The sequence below is a fragment of the Pelmatolapia mariae genome, linkage group LG2 (assembly GCF_036321145.2).
Source record: "Pelmatolapia mariae isolate MD_Pm_ZW linkage group LG2, Pm_UMD_F_2, whole genome shotgun sequence".
In the NCBI taxonomy this organism is placed as follows: domain Eukaryota; kingdom Metazoa; phylum Chordata; class Actinopteri; order Cichliformes; family Cichlidae; genus Pelmatolapia; species Pelmatolapia mariae.
The window spans coordinates 18,223,833-18,240,040 of NC_086228.1; the positions used below are offsets into that span (position 1 = coordinate 18,223,833).

A 16,208-nucleotide genomic window follows, 5' to 3' on the forward strand; every position below is an offset into this window, starting at 1 on the left:
AGATTCAAATTACGTTAAGCACACTCTGAAAAATAAAAAGCACATAGATGCATACCTTCCCGGAAAACCATGAAGAAAACAAAATTCAGTTACTAAGGTTCAAAGAGTAAACAGTAGGTTAAAGATTACAAAAAGCATTCACTCACATAGACATATATTTTTGAGTTTACAGCCACTCGATAAACATCACAAGGATTCAAAGTGATTAAAAAAACTTAAATAACAGAAAATATGCATATATACACATACACGTGCTAAAAACTAAGGTCACCAAGAAAATGGATTTTAGTGGTTTAGTCATCCACACACAAATCTGCCTACATATTTTTACAAAAACAGCAAGTGCGTCATAGTTTCTAGAAAAATTCCCTTATAGTACTGACAGGACAGTCATGTCCATAAGAAACAACAAAGATAATCAAGGAAAAGAACATGATAACATTTTTTTAGCAGTAATAGAACACTTTTGTGAGGCCTTTTAGTGTTATTATACTTATATTTGGCCGCTTTATCCAACTGAAATAAGATATGTATTGTTTTGTAACACAAGTCATAAACTTAAATTCAAATGTTTAAATAATAAGTCACTTGATACAATAAGCAGTCACTTAATGCAACCCTGAAGTAAGCAATGCCAAATAATGTATCCTGTTTCAAGCAGTAGCTAGTGATGTAAGCTGTTGTTACACAATTCACTAAGTGCCAATTAAGTTTTTTCAACTTCTCGTCTGAAGGCTACAGGGTGCACTGTAAAATAAACTGAGGGTGATGTCATCCATAGTTTTATTTCATACACATATAAGAAGAGGAGAAAGGGCTACTACAATGTCAAAATTACAATATGAAAAACTGCATACGATATTACCTCAAGTGGTTTTTGGATTTATAACACACAGAGAACCGTATACAAGTGGTAACGTGGGCTCATCAGCACAAAAATATGTGTATTTATGTTAAAACAGCTAGTGGGTGTTTGTAATGAAATGCCATATATCAGACCAGATATTTACTGTACATAGGCAGTGTTTACTGCACAGGGTAGGGTGAGTGCACCACTCTGCTAATCCAAATACAATACTGTTAGACTTTTTTTTCTTTTTACAGTGTATAAAAGTGTGGCAGTATGTGGGGGGGGCGGTGTTTTTCTTATTCACTCTTCATTCTCCTTGCTGTATATTTCTGAGTGATTTTCTTAACATTTTCCTTTGTGGGTTTTTCTTTTTCACACTTTCTCTGGATAAAAACAAGGTCATAAGAAAAGGAGACGGTGGTCTTTTGATAATATGCAGCCCGCTCATAATGAATTTGAGTTTAGGATTAAGATATTACATCATACTACAAATCCCTTAAGTAACTTAAGGAGAAGAAAATTTAAGCCACAGTTTACTAGGTCAAGGGCAAGACTGGCTCTGCATCAGATATTTCAAATTTGAATCATTTACATCGTCACATTTTTGTAGGAATTGTTCAGAATAATCTACCTACAGTAAAATCTGCATCCATTTGAATTTTCTCTATTTGACTTTAGCTTATTGTTTAGCTTTTATACTTTCATACTTGTTTATTAGTTCTAATTTAACCTCGTGTTTTTATTTTGTTGTACTAATGTAAATTTACCTTGAGGATCTTTAAAGGTGCCTATAAATAAAATGTATTATTATTATTATCATTATTATTATTATTGTTGTTATTGTTGTTGCCTGATTTGCTTCTGTCATTAGACAAACTTAGATTTGCCTTTCTCTGAAAAACAGAAACTCGGGTTCTATATAAATTAAAATTGATAGATGTTAATTACATTTATTTTAATTCTCAAAATAAGGCAAGAAAGTCTTTGCATGTAGTAGAGTTAAATTGTTAAAGACAATATATGCTGCTTTATTTATATGACATTTGGTGTTTGTATCTACTGACATGATGGCATGTTTTTCATCAGATGCGATTTCCATATGGGTTAGGCAATGTGATAAACATTGGATCTATTTAAACCTTGTATACAATCTGCGCCATTTGGGTAGAAAATAAGAATTGCCTTTAGGACAATATCTGTCAGTTTTTGTTTTTTTTCCATGCTGAGCCTTTACCACTGTGTCAGGATTCAAAACACAGAGGGCCATAGCTCAGTAGAGATGCTGTCAGTGTTATATATTTAGCAGTTGCTCAGAAGACTCATGTATTGATAGTAATCAACTTTGTTCCACACCTCCACCAGTACAGTCAGTCATTCAGCTCAGCTTCAGAGCTGCAGCCCTTTATTTAAAGATGTTCTTTCTTGGTTGGAAAGAAAAACCTACTAACCTATCATGTTTGACTTGTTTGTTGACATTTGTGTAATCTTTTGATTTCTGTGGTGCTATTCTGTTACTTTTGGGTAGGGTGACATGTGGAAGCCACATATTTCAAATATGACCTTAAAAAGAATATGTGCTTGTGTTTAACAATATATGACATATTGGTAAAAACAAGGAGAATACAAGAGGAATGGATCATTAGAGAGGAAGGAAGGATCAAATGAAAGACTGAAAATGATGGGATGAATCTAATTAGGTATTGGCACAGATGGGGTGGGATGGAGGCAGGGCTGAAAGGGTTGACTAGGAGAGGGGACAGCAAGAGAGACACACAGATGCATAGAAAGACAGATTGATCAGCTAACAGTCTGATAAAGATAGAAAGAGACCCAGAAAGCCAGATGGATGGACTGATGCTGGATGGAAGGCATGAATGAAAGACCAGACGACACAATAAACAGATAACTGAGTAGAATACATTGCCCGCCAAAGGAGGAAAAGGGAAGGGGTAAAACAGATGGATAGAAGCCGTCGAAATGAAAAGACCATGTAATGCAGCTGAACTGCAGGATGGATGAGAGAGGACTGAGGGATGACCGAGGGATGGAGTGAAAGCGGGCGAAGAACAGAGGGAAAAAGCAAACCACAGACTGAGTCAGGGAATTATCCTTGTCTGGTCTTGTTAACTTGACATGGGCCACGCCTGGAAGGGAGACAGACAGACACAGTGCAAGAACAACTGAGAAAAGTGGAGAGAGACAGATGAAGACAGGGTAGAGGGAGAACGTATACCGGTACTTTAAGAACATAAAAAACAGAAAAAAAAATTAAGTGTCAAATGGGAAGAAACAAATCCGGATATGGGAGTGACAGAGTATGAAACAAAGATCCATACAATGAAGTCATGTCTAAGCCTACAATGCTATAGCTCTCAGTAAACACTGTCTCTGAAAGGAGACAAGGCAGAACTCCAGTACTGAGGCTTATTTTACCACAAGCTGCTATGCATTGCCATTTTTTGATTACATGACTCTGACTATTGCAAATGGTCTATCTTATCTCCCCTAATTTAGAAATACATTGTAAACTGACTCAAACCACATGGCTGGGCAGGCACCGCAAAACACCCTGCCACCACTGAACTGATAGTGTCCAGAATGGCGTAACTGTTTAACCACCACAATCTTAGCACAGCAATTCTGGCAGATTCCAAATATGGCACTGTCTATACAGCGGTTGTACAGCCAGGGCCAGAAACCAGTGCCAGTCCCTGGGATGTTTCTGAGTGATCCCTGGGTTAGTTATCTTGTGAAGAAACTAGAGAGCCTGGGCGATATGTTCAAGCCAGTTTGGCACAGTGTGCTGAAATGAAGCAGTCATGGCCAGATAACACAGGCCAGTGTTAAATGAGAAACCAGTCAGTCTGTGGATTCTTACAGATTACGTGTAAGGTCCCCTGTGGAGTTCATTTGTCAACAAATTTTACAGTTTACAGTAATAGCTATTAAAATAACCATTACTAAGCTAAGAGCCATTAAGGCACATTGTGTGCAACCTAAATGATAGCAAATGTAATAATTTCATTTCTCTTTCCTCATAAAACATGCACAATCACTTTCTATACATTCTGCATTCTCCATACATGTAATTTAGTTAAGAGGCCATGCATGCGTTGCTATCACACATAGATATCACCCACTGACAGCCTGCTTCACCAAGTGCCAAGCTCAGTATGCAGTTACCACCTCGTTTAATGATGGCTGTGACATCTCACTGATCATAAATGATGTTTCCACAGCTCAAGAAATATGCTGAAGGAGAGAAGAGAGTCGGCCGTGGAATAAGTCACACAACATTGACCTTCAAGACTTGAGTTTGATACTCACCATTTGGGTTATATTTCAGTTTTGTTAAAGTGTAGCGTTAAAATATACACTTTCACAATGCTGAACACAGGTTACCATGTGATGGGTGACAAGTGACTTGTATCACCCTGATAACCTGGTAGAATACAATCAAATAATTTATATACACTTATTCACCACCATTATATATCTCCTACATAATATGGGTCACTATAGGTACAAGAAGTTGAAGACTAGCCATACTTATGAGTGATCACAACTGATAACAGCTGTTCAGTGTTATTTGCCATAACAATAATGGAGCTAACAACAAAAATATCAACAGCAAAAAAAAGGAATAAAAAGAAATAAAGGATTCCAAAAAGGAGGAGAATTTCAACAGGCCTCACTAAAAAAATGCAGAGGCAGAAACCAGAGGGAATAATTAAAATGAAATGAATACAAGGGATGTGTCGAAGAGGGGAATGTCTCTTTTTGTAGTTTAAAAAGAATCGAGATGGAAGGCAGCAACAGAAGGAGAGGCAGGGGAAGGTGTACAAGTCTTTCACTGTGCCCTCATTAGCACCAGATGAAAGTGTTAAATGAAAATGTGTGCCTTTGTGTGTGCATGCCAGTGTGCAGGGGAGGGGGCACAACGCATGTGTTTGTTGTGTATTCATGTGGTGCCCTTTACTAAATGTCACACTAATCTCCCATCAGGTCAAAGAGAGCACATCTACTATTATTCATCAGCAAGTGACAGAGGGAGTGATGCAGGGATGGATGGGTACTTGAAAGGAGAAAGGGATCGAGCAGTAAACGCAGCACAGAAAAAAAGGGATAGGGGAATGGATGAGTGGGCAGAAAGGAGACAGAAGAAAGACAGGTAAAATGTTGAAGGATGATGATGACGGATGGTTGAACAAGAGAAAAGGGAAAGTGATGCAAAGAATGGAAGAAGCATTATAAATGGCCATAGATTTGAGCTTATGTCAAACATAATCATTTCTGGAGGGCATTACGTAACATAACAGTTGGACTTTATAACATTGTGCAGGTGTTCCTTAATTGTAACTCACTTAAATATGCAGTGTATCACATACACCCAGTATGGAAGCATACATACAAACGAGTGACCATAGCAAGCAGTTTCTATTCAGATACAGGGCTTCCTCAAGATTTTGGACCTTCATTTGGGTGAATAAAGTGACTCAATGTCTGACCTGAATCTGGCTCTTTAAAGCCACAAGGCTGTGGTTAAAACAGACAGACAATCCTTGAACATTATAGGTTTAAAATTCTCAGAGGCTATTGAGACATTCAAATACTGAGTTCTTAGAGGCCTGAAACAACAAGTCCTCGTTCCTGAGACTCGACATCAAAACGCAGTGAATCCACTCCTGAAAAGTACAAATTTCATCTGAACTGGCCAGCCTGGTTTAGTGAAAGCTGAAAAAATAAGGAAGGAAAACAGTGAAGGAGTGCTCCATTCTCCAGCTGCCGTCTCAGTAATGACTAATTGAGGTTACCACAGCAATATGGAACTGGGATGTGTGTCTGCTGAGCATCATTTTAATCAGACTGGGCTGTTTAACACACACATACATACAGTCTCACAAACAAGTTAGCTCACTCGAACATACTTCGATTTTGCACAAAAGACTACATACTACTGTAGCTGGATAAACTTGTAGATGTATAGTTGTTAAAAACATTCACACATGCATGTTTGCAAGCTCACATACAGACGCAGCAAATGTGCTTCAGAAACACCGTAATAAATGATAGGAGTGGCTAATTTGATTTAACAGTGTAAGTGGATCTCCATGGTTATTTCTATTCCAAATATGTTTTTTTCAGTTTGAGATAAAGTCGATGACCTGTAATTACTTCTGGGTTTGTATTAGACTCTGTTATATGACAGAAAGCCAGTTTTGGGGTTTGGGAAGTTCTTTTTGGTGAAGTTTATTTGTGTGTGTATGTGCTCATTCAGGATTTTGGACTGACAGGAAATTGGCGTCCCTTGTGGCTTTGGATGAATACAGTGAAAGTTAGAGAGAGAGGCAGTTTCAATCTGCTATGGCTGTGTGTTTGTTTTTATTGAATTCTATAATGGACAGTTTCTCGGGCTAACAGAGTCATCTTTAGAAGTATCTAAAACATACATAATTGTGCACACATTTGCAAGCATATACTGTATCCATCCATCCATTTTCATAACTGCCTGTTTAATTAATGGTCAGGCTGGAGCCTATCCGAGCTGTCATAGGGCAAAAGGTGGGGCGCACACTGGACAATATGTATATGTATCTCAGAGCTAATACCAAGGTACAAGCACCCATTCCTGCTCACATTCATACTTACAGTTTACTTACAATTTAGATTAATCAGTTAACCTAATATGCATGTCTTCTAACTGTTGGAGGAAGCCAGAGTACCTGTTGAAAACCCACCTAAGCAAAGGCATAAGATGCAAAATCCACACAGAAAGGCTCGAGCTGGTCAGTGTATTTAAACCCAGGACCTTTTTGCTGTTATATACTTTAAATCTGCAAAATAATTCATAAACATGCAGGCACACAAATCATGGACAAGCTATTGAAAATATCCACTTTAAAAAATAAGGACGTTTTATGTCGGTAACATTCAAACTCATACACCCACCCGCAGCGCTGCCAGCTGCTCAGACTCAGACACGCTAGTCTTTAGTCAGCTACTTCCATCTGGTGGATTTTTGGTTTCACAACAAGTCCAGTGCTGAGTTTCCCATGTCCATGTATGATGGGTTAAAAAATGTGTTAATAGGGTTCCTGCACAACAAATCAATCTGAGAGTTTTCAGCTTTGTGAACAGCTCCATTTAATTTAACAAGGCATTCAGTTGAGCAAATGAGGGGAAAATGAGATGAAGAGCTTTTGGAATGAAAGCAAAGAAGCTTTAGAAGAGGAATAGGGTAAAAATGACTGTTAAATGACATTCGGGCTAGAAAGGTGATTTAAGCAGAGCAAAAGGAGAAAAAGAGAAGAGGAAGTGGATGGGGAAGAAGATAATGAAAAGGAAGTGATGAATAAAGAGGAAAGAAGAGAATGATATGTAATGCAAAAAATGAAAGAACTAAAGTAATACAAAGTTAGGTTTGAGGAGGAGGCTGCTGAGGTACATAACTGATTTTTCTGGCTAGCAGACCATCATTTTGCTATGTTTACTAGGCCTGTTCTCAGCCTTTATTAAATTACATGGTTCCTAATGGAAACCATGTATGTGTCTGTACTGAGTCTACAGTTGTTATTTTACAAGCTTTTAGCTGCGTGCTAAACACGACAGATATCATGACAATCAAATGGTTTTCACATTTGTTGATGGACAGTTACACGTCCTTGTAAAACCTCCATTCAAATCTCAGATTAGCACTTTCAATTAATAAAAACTGGTTAAAAAAATAGATTCCTAATTTTTATCCAGTTGTCGAGGACAGTGACACGAGAGTAGACAAAGCAAATGAGTCGATAATAAATTCTTGATTCTTTTTAAGGCCTGTTAATGTGTTATAGTGTATGTTGTAATGCATACGGTTCTTTTGTCCTTCTGAATGGTCAGGATTTTTATGAAAGTCACACTGGCCCATATCCAGAACTCACAAACCTTGCTCCATTTGCTGTTAATGTAACATCGCTGTAATCTGAACGCTCTATAAACAGCTGTCAATCACAGCTGATTTAAGGCTCCTTAGCTAGTTAGCAAATAAGTGGTTGCAGACAAAGGGAAGTATTGTCCTGATGTTTCGCTGTGGGAGTCTGGAGCAGACCACCAGCAGAAAGAGTAGCTTCACTTGTTCATTTCTGTTTTTGATGTTCTGCAAGAACTTGGTTGAGCGGAGGCACGGTCAACTTTACCACCCCGCGATTTACCTCTCTTTCCCTCTCTGTCTCTCATTCTCGCTCTCTCTCTCCTTCTCTCAGCTTTGCCAAACCACTGTCTCTATAGCTGTCTGTCTCCCCTCCAGCAAAAACCACTTAGCAGAGAATCTCAGACACACGCATTCACACATGAACACATACACTTTCCTCCCAGGGTCAAACATGGTGCAAAAGGTCATAATGTTAGTTTTTTGCAGACTTCTCTTCAATGGAAACATTTATTCTTCCAAAAAATATCAGATCTTTACCACAATGGTCCAAACTGGTTGAGTCCGGCTATTAAATTGTAAGAATCCGGTTTTGCCCCAAGTCTTGAGCTCATCAGAACAAACAACCCCATGTGCTGCTAGAAAGTACTGGGCCTCAACCCCCATGTTAGGAAATCATGAAATAGATCAAGGGCACATTATAATCCCTTCCACAGTAACACAGTATTGAGGATGTAATCAGTCTTTTTTATGTCTCAGGATAGCATTTCGACACAGATTTCCCTAATTTCTTTTTCATTTAGGTTGGTCGATTTGCAAACGCAACAAAACAAAGAAAAAAATTGTTTGACTCGAAAATGTTTGGAGTCTGTTTTGTGTCTGGCATTTCCAATTTGCTCTAACAGTTTTTCCCTCCTTAATTCTCCTGTCTGGTCTAGAAAGCAACAGTAATCTATCATAATCATGCACGTACTGAAATTATGTCCTTTTTTTTTCTGTTTGTGTGCATTTGTGCGTTCGTTACAGCGTTGAGTCTGTGAATGATGGGCTTTTCCACACAGTTGAGCTGCTTATTCAGAACCACTCACTGAGCCTAGTGGTGGATAACAGCACCAACAAGAGCCTGGGAAAGCTGGCACGCCAGCCCTCCGTCGACCACAACACACAGCTTTACATAGGAGGTACGCACACACATTTTTTTATAGACACGATGCATTTGCCGTACACAGATGTTACTTTTGCCTACCCTACTTTTTGTTTGCTATGCAGCGCATGGGTACATACGCGTATAGGCACACACAACATGCAAACGCGCACGCAGACTAACGCACACTAAATCACAGCAAGGGTTGTGGTAAGGAAGTGGAAAACTGTTTTTATTCAACTTTTCTTCAAGAAGGAGGGTAGACACGCCTCTGAGAACAGTAACTCCTTTTTTCTCGAGTAAGAGAGACATACTGTTATTGTGCAATAGTGAGAGCTGCAATGCCGTATTCTTGTTGTATTTTAGTGTAAGCCAAGCCAGAATGAAACCAATAAAGGAAATATCTTAATAAAACATTATACTATACTTTCCATTGTTATTAATACTCATTTCTATGTCTGTTTCTGGTTTTATTTTCACCAATTCCCAGGAGTGCCATCCCAGGTCGTGGCCTCAGGTCTGCGTCCAGGGCCTGAACGATCCCCTCAGGGTTTTAGTGGCTGCGTCCACAATGTCCAGATCAATGGGGAGCCTCAAGACCTGAGTTATAGATCCAGAGGTGCAGGACAGCTACAAAGAATTGAGGGCAAGGTAATTACACAATGGATAGCACAGATTTCACAGCATTTACTAGAACACACAGTAATGTTAGAATTAAAGTATTATAAGTTCATTTAGTGCTGTTAAGAAGCCTTGAAGGTTTTATTGAGAACTCTATGGCCTACATTGGTTTTGTAACTCATAATCCCGTAACTCTGTCCTGTAAGTTCGCCTATCAACATATCATCAAAGAAAGTTATGTTTGGCAATAGTAAGAGGACATCTGGCTGAAATACCATGTAAAAAAATCATAGTGAAAAACCTTATGACAGCAGTGTTCTGTTTTGGGTTCAGAGCGAGGATCCAATCCAAGCAAGCATTCACTTTCATAATATAAGCCACTGTAGAACATATTTTTTCAGTCTGATGAGTTTTAAGGCACTTCAACAAAGTCAGTAGCTGCTATGGAAAAGTATACACGTTGTCTTTCCAATTTGGAAACATATTTAATCTGAACCCTTGAAGGGCTACAGCATTAAGGCAATATCAAAACATTTCTGTGGTTGTGCCACCTACCTCCATGCTTGTCGTTTCTTACAGTGATTTCTTCATTTTATGTTCTGTCACTAGGGTGATGGCATTCTTGCGGGGTGTCATTCGTGCAGTGTTTGTGCACAGGGTGCATGCAGAGAAGGAGGAGAGACGGGAGTAACTTGCGATTGTCCTCATGGACGCAGTGGGGCTCTGTGTGACCAGACGACAGGCACAAACCCCTGTCAGAACAACAGGTAAGCCAAAATGGCAGAGGCATTGTATGTGAGGTGTGAATTTAACTTGCAATTACTAACTCATGGATAGGGGCACACTTAAGCACATTCTGTAAAGCGTGCATCTTGTAACAGTTTTAGAAAAAGACATTTCTGATTAGTTTTGCTAAGTTATACTGATAGGGGCAAAGGAGGATGAAAGAAACCCTCGTGTCAGACCCTTTGACCACACACAGAAGCAAAATTTCCCTGGTCAAGCTTTATTTTCTGTTTGTTGTATAAAATGAATAATTGCCACCTGTTTGTGATGTTTCTAATGCCATTTTGTCATACAAGCCAGGTCTTTGTTTAGTATAGATTTTGAAATCATGTGGGTTTAGTGGTTTTAAAGCAACCATGGATGAAACCACATACCAACCCCAGTATAATTCTCTCCTGTAACATGTTTTCCTTCTGTTCTGTTCTTTCTCCAGATGTTCTCATGGCCAGTGTGTTCCCAAGGGTCAGTCTTACAGTTGCCTGTGTAATGAAGGCTATCAGGGTCAGTTCTGTAACAGACGACAGGAGCCTCCAGCATGCAGGGGGGTTCGCTGTGGGCGTGGGGAGTGTCGGGTGTCAGAAAGGGGAGAGCCGTTCTGTCACTGTCAGCCAGGGTTTACGGGTCCTACTTGTGACACAGGTAACACTAAAGGATTATAAAAAGAAGAAATGGAAATGAGCAGAGAATGAGAGCATATTATGATTTAAAATATGTGCTTTTTTTAACTCCACCAACATGCAGAAATCACATGTCAAGGAGAAATGGTAAGAGAACAGCTGAAGCGCCACCAACCCTTAAGAACATGCACATCCACCAGCAAGATTCCCCGCATGGACTGTTCCAGATCCTGCCAGGCTTCACCTGGTGTTTGCTGTAGCGTCACCAAGACCAGACGGAGAAAGGTGGTTTTCCGCTGCACAGACGGCACCTCGTACTCAGAGGAGATGGAAACCGCTCTGGAATGCGGCTGCTCCAAATGTCCATTGTAACGGCACAGCAGTTTGTTTTGCAGCACTCACCGCCGCCATTTTGTGAATTCCACACATCAACGAAGTTGTCGCTCTGAGAATTTTCCACATTGATGAGCACCAGCATGACGCGATTTTTAATTTCCACATTTTGTTTGACCGCTGCCAATTTGCTGCCAAGAGAAACGACAAACAAAAACAAAAATGGGACACGTGTGTGCGTTTTGACAGAGAGAAAATATATTGTAAGATATAAGTGAGAAAAAACATAGAAGTTATTTTTATTATGGAATTTTTTTTCTAAAAGATGATAAAAGGACTGATTTTTGTAATATGTTGATTATATAATGTGTTGCATAGTATAAAAATGTTATTTTTACCTTGTAAGAAGTACACAGCAAAATAGATTAACATTCCTTAAAAGTATATGAATTTATATATGTGTAAATCTATATAAATATTTACCCTAACCCAATGAATTTTATATCTTCTAAGTGTATTTGCATGATGTTAATGTGAGTGCCAATGTGTGGGACACTGGGAGAGAAGAGCAGAGAAGAAGAAGAGCTCTGTTGATTCCACACAAAGGAAAAGGTGGCAGGCTTTTGAAGTCCTCCTTCTTGGAGGCTAAAAGCGAACTGTATGTGCCTAGCTAACCTGCTTCTCTATATAATGGACATTATCCTCACATGTGAGTTCCCATAAAAGACTCTTTTCACAGAGATGATTTAACAGTTTGCTCTAATATTGTGTCATTCTTGTTTGCTGTTGCACGCCACACTTGGAGCCACATAAGGTTTGACATTAAATTGGAAAGGCATCTGCTATTCATTGGAAAATGTTATGAATCAGAAATTCCCATAGAAATCAATAATAATGAAAAACATGCTGTAAATTCAGCATTATGCTCACTCTGAACTTGTTAGACTGCTGAGATTTAAAACATACACGAGTGGAGACGGGAAGACATCTTTTTTTGAGTTATCCTTTTAAATAACAAGGAGCTTTCTCTCAAGAGTCACTTACTGAGTGTGGCTGGTTGTGCTCCAAGGTATTTTTTTACACCCATAACAAATGGAGTGATGTCACACCTGCATCATACCTACACGTCAATGCTGCAATGTGAGATGTCAAACTTGGTATAAATAGCAAATACGCCACTTCTCACTGTTTGCTATTCAATTAATGCTTAACCAGGACAAGCTGTTTCAATAACAACAATACACCAAAGTCACATGTTTTTGCCTTAACAGATAAGGATGTCAGAAATTATTGAAAAATGTTGCTGATTTATGCAAGTTCACTACTTTTGATGTGCCTGTGTTGAAATCCAAAAGGTTTGCTGCAATATTTTCAACAGCTGCTACTGAATTGTTTTTGGATAAATAAGCATCATAGTGTCACATGTAGCAATTCACACCAGTCCATAACAACAATCAAAATAAATGTGTGGCCTTACGTGGTATACCTCTCCCTAATCTCTTAATTAGATTGTATTTTAAGGTCCTAGGAAATATAAAAACCTCAAATTAAGTAATATAAAGCCTTAACCATGTGGCAGTTCTTTCAGTTTGAAAGATTCTCTGTAGAAAGTGCCTCATAGCTTTGTGATGAATGTGAAACTGCAGTACCAAGTACCAATTTCTGTGTTTTACCCTCTTTTATAAAAATAGAGCATTTGTTGTGTTACAATAACAATATATAATGCAAGAACCAATATTTGCTTTAAAAATTACATGGAAGGAATCATTTTATTGTAAAGGTGAAGATTTTGGAAATTCAATAATGGTTTTAATTTGAGTGTTGACATTGTAGGTGGAGGTTAAAAACAATTCTGTGCTGTTTTTGACCAAAATGTAATTTGCTCCGGTGTGATCACAGCAAACCTCCACCATCACAACTAAAAATAGCTTCTGTAAGTTTGTCACATGAGAGAATCTGATTACACGCAAGGAACAACAACACGACTGAACAAAAATACATCACCTGTGCAGTTTCTTATTGCCCATAGTTGACTAACACAATTAAAAGTATTAATATGATGTAACTACTACTGTACTGTTTACTTTATACAATGTTGCTTTGTTTACACAGAGGCAAAGTATCGTCACACTTTTGCAGTAAATTTACAGCTCTGCTATTAAAGGTTTGCAACAGTGTTAAAATTATGATTTTCTACACTTTTGTTCTTCTTGTTTCTTCACTATGAACATTTTCCTTTCATTCCCTACTTTTCTTCCAGTGTTCAAGAGGATATTATCTTTTCCCCACAGTGTCTCCTTCATTTACAACCTATTCCCTTTCATTTTCCTACTTGTTAGCTTCTGCCCTCATTTTTACTGCAGTTCCAGCCTTTAACTGTCCCCTCTTTTCCTTTTACCCATTGCACATCTTCGTATCCTGATACTGATTGCTTAGCTTTTCATTCTGAACAAAATAAAGCACCTCAGTTATTAGTTATTGAAGATGAAAATAACTGTAAAATCAAACACTTGTATATGTCCTAGGTTTAAAAAACATGATTATGTGAGTGATAATTGATACTTATGTTGAATGTTAAAATTAAACTACCATTGAAACTATAATAATCTTTCATGTGTGAGTTTTTAATACATTTATATTATCCATCTCTTTACGTCCACAGTGTGCCAGTGGAAAGTGTGCTTACTGTACCCAGTCTTCAGTCACTAGAGCTCAATCCAGTAGAGCACCTTTGGGATGGGGTGAAATGGGAGATTCACAGCTGTCTTACTTGCAGTATGATGCTGTCATTATGGTATGTCACCATGCAGTATGTCAGTATGGAATGTTTCCAGCACCTTGTTTAATCAATGCCATAAAGAATTAAGTCAAGAAGTCAAAGGGGGTCCATCCAGGTTCAATCTTGGGTCCTGTACCAGAGGCCTGGGAGCTTGAGAGTCCTGCACAGTATCTTTGCTGCTCTGACTTTACTCCTCTGGACAGAGATCTCGGATTTTGTTCCTGGGATCTGCTGGAGCCACTCCAGGGGTCACTGCACCGAGTGCTCCGATTAACACTGGGACCACTGTTACCTTCAAACTCCACATCTTCTCGAGTTCTTCTTCAACTCTTGGTACTTCTCCACCTTCTCATGTTACTTCTTCCTGATGTTGCTGTCGTTTGGTACATCTATCAATATACCAGTCTTCCTCTACTTGTCCACTACGACTATGTCCGACTGGTTAGTCATCATCTGTATCTGGAAGTCCCACAGGATCTTAGCTCAGTCATTCTCGACCACCCTAGGGGGCGACTCCCATTTTGACCTCGGGACTTCCATGCCATACTTGGCACAGATCTTCCTGTATACTATACATACCACTTTTTTATGGTGTTACATGTATGCCCTGCCTGCTAGCGTCGTGCACCCTGCTGTTATGTGCTGGATTGTCTGAGGGGCTATCTTTACAGGGCCTGCACCTGGGGTCTTACCTGGTGAGATAGACCCCTGCCTCTATGGATCTTGCACTGAGTTTCTTCCATAATTTGTGCCTCTGTGCTTTCTTTCAGTCCAGTTTTGTCCAGCCATTGGTAGGATTTCTGAATGTCAACAACTTCCTCTATCCGCCAGCCTTCCATGATGGCTCCTCCTCACTTATAGCTCACCAGTTATGGCATTAAACATATTGCTGCTCCTGGGCTGGTCTGCCATTACCCTTGGGTTGTTGCTTTCTGATGGTGTGTTGATGCTGATGGACAGTTGACTGCTGCAGTTAAGACTGATTGCCTCTCCTCGAAAATGCTACTCCATTTGTATTTAAAGTTCACATTTTTCAAAGGTGTTGGTTGCTTGATATTGATTTGAATTGTAACTTCTGAATTCTAAAAGTACATGAAAAAAAGGACATGTGCCATTCATTTTATTTGAATAAAATTACATTTAGCGTTTGTTTCATTTTATGATTCTAAGTATTTCTAATAGGTTTAGGTTGTAAATGAACACCTCACCCTACCTGATTGGAGATAAGATGGTTACATAGAAAACTGGGTATTTGTTATACACTAAAGGTAGGAGTATGTGACAGTTGTCCTTAGTGGTTGCAAAAGGTGCAACATGCATCTGCACAGAGATATGCTTTAGCGGTCTTAAACTCAGAAACTCACAAAAAAAATGTGTTAAATGTTTTTAGTGCATACTATTAACATCAATCCAGAAGAATACTTATCTTTGAACTGGTCCAAAAGGACAGGTCTGCAGGTAAAAACCTTTCATTTTAGACACTGAGAAATGTCTTACTTTCAGAGAAATATAAAAGTGTTTAACTCTGATAACATGAAATCCACAGAGTGTTTTGCTATTTTTTACAGATCACATTGTATGTTATAAGAGAGCCTTAACAATTCCCTAATGTTATCTGGTTTGCATGGAATCCATCCCTTTATACTAATTAGCAAGCAGGCAGCTGAGAAAGTCAAAACATCCTGACTAATGTTAATTGACCAGAATGTTTCTCACCAGAAGATGGCAGCATTGTACAGACAGAGAGGACATTGCATGTTGATAATTCAGTGATTAGAGCCTACTGAACAGTTATATTTTATGTTTCCCTAAGAGTGTCAACTAAATTTATACATTTAGACAGTGCTTAACACAAGTCAAGCAAAGAAAATAAACTAAAATGAGTTTGTCCTGGATCAGTTGACCAGCTCTTTATTTTAGGTGTGATTTTCACATGTTTTTGATGCTATTATAAGAGAGGTAGAGGTGGGACCACAAGCCAACCCGCAGCAGCACAGTCTGAGAGCAAACAAAACTCATAGTTTGGGACATTCCACGATTGTGTGCTCACACAGTTGCTCCAGATTTCTTGGCTGTACATTGATGTTTCACATTTCGTATTCCACAATATCACAAAGGTACTGTGCTGGATTTAGATTTGGAGAATTTGGATGCCATTCGAGCACAGT

General features: G+C 38.8%; 1 protein-coding gene and 1 long non-coding RNA gene across 3 annotated transcripts in view; one reads left to right on the plus strand and one right to left on the minus strand.

Annotated features, from left to right (window-relative positions):
• Positions 1-13,781, plus strand: part of slit3 (slit homolog 3 (Drosophila)) — a 229,262-nt gene extending 215,481 nt beyond the window's left edge. For both annotated transcript variants that reach the window (XM_063494239.1, XM_063494245.1), the window contains 5 exons: positions 8,787-8,941; positions 9,395-9,555; positions 10,135-10,292; positions 10,745-10,950; positions 11,053-13,781. In XM_063494239.1, coding sequence (XP_063350309.1) covers positions 8,787-8,941; positions 9,395-9,555; positions 10,135-10,292; positions 10,745-10,950; positions 11,053-11,300 — 928 coding nt within the window. In that variant the 3' untranslated portion in view covers positions 11,301-13,781. The remainder of the gene's footprint in view (positions 1-8,786; positions 8,942-9,394; positions 9,556-10,134; positions 10,293-10,744; positions 10,951-11,052) is intronic.
• On the minus strand, positions 9,425-10,793 carry LOC134641744 (uncharacterized). Its single transcript, XR_010095572.1, has 3 exons — positions 10,686-10,793; positions 10,081-10,248; positions 9,425-9,534 (listed from the first exon to the last, which is right to left on the minus strand). It is a non-coding gene; the product is annotated as an uncharacterized LOC134641744 (long non-coding RNA).
• Positions 13,782-16,208: the final 2,427 nt, after the last annotated feature.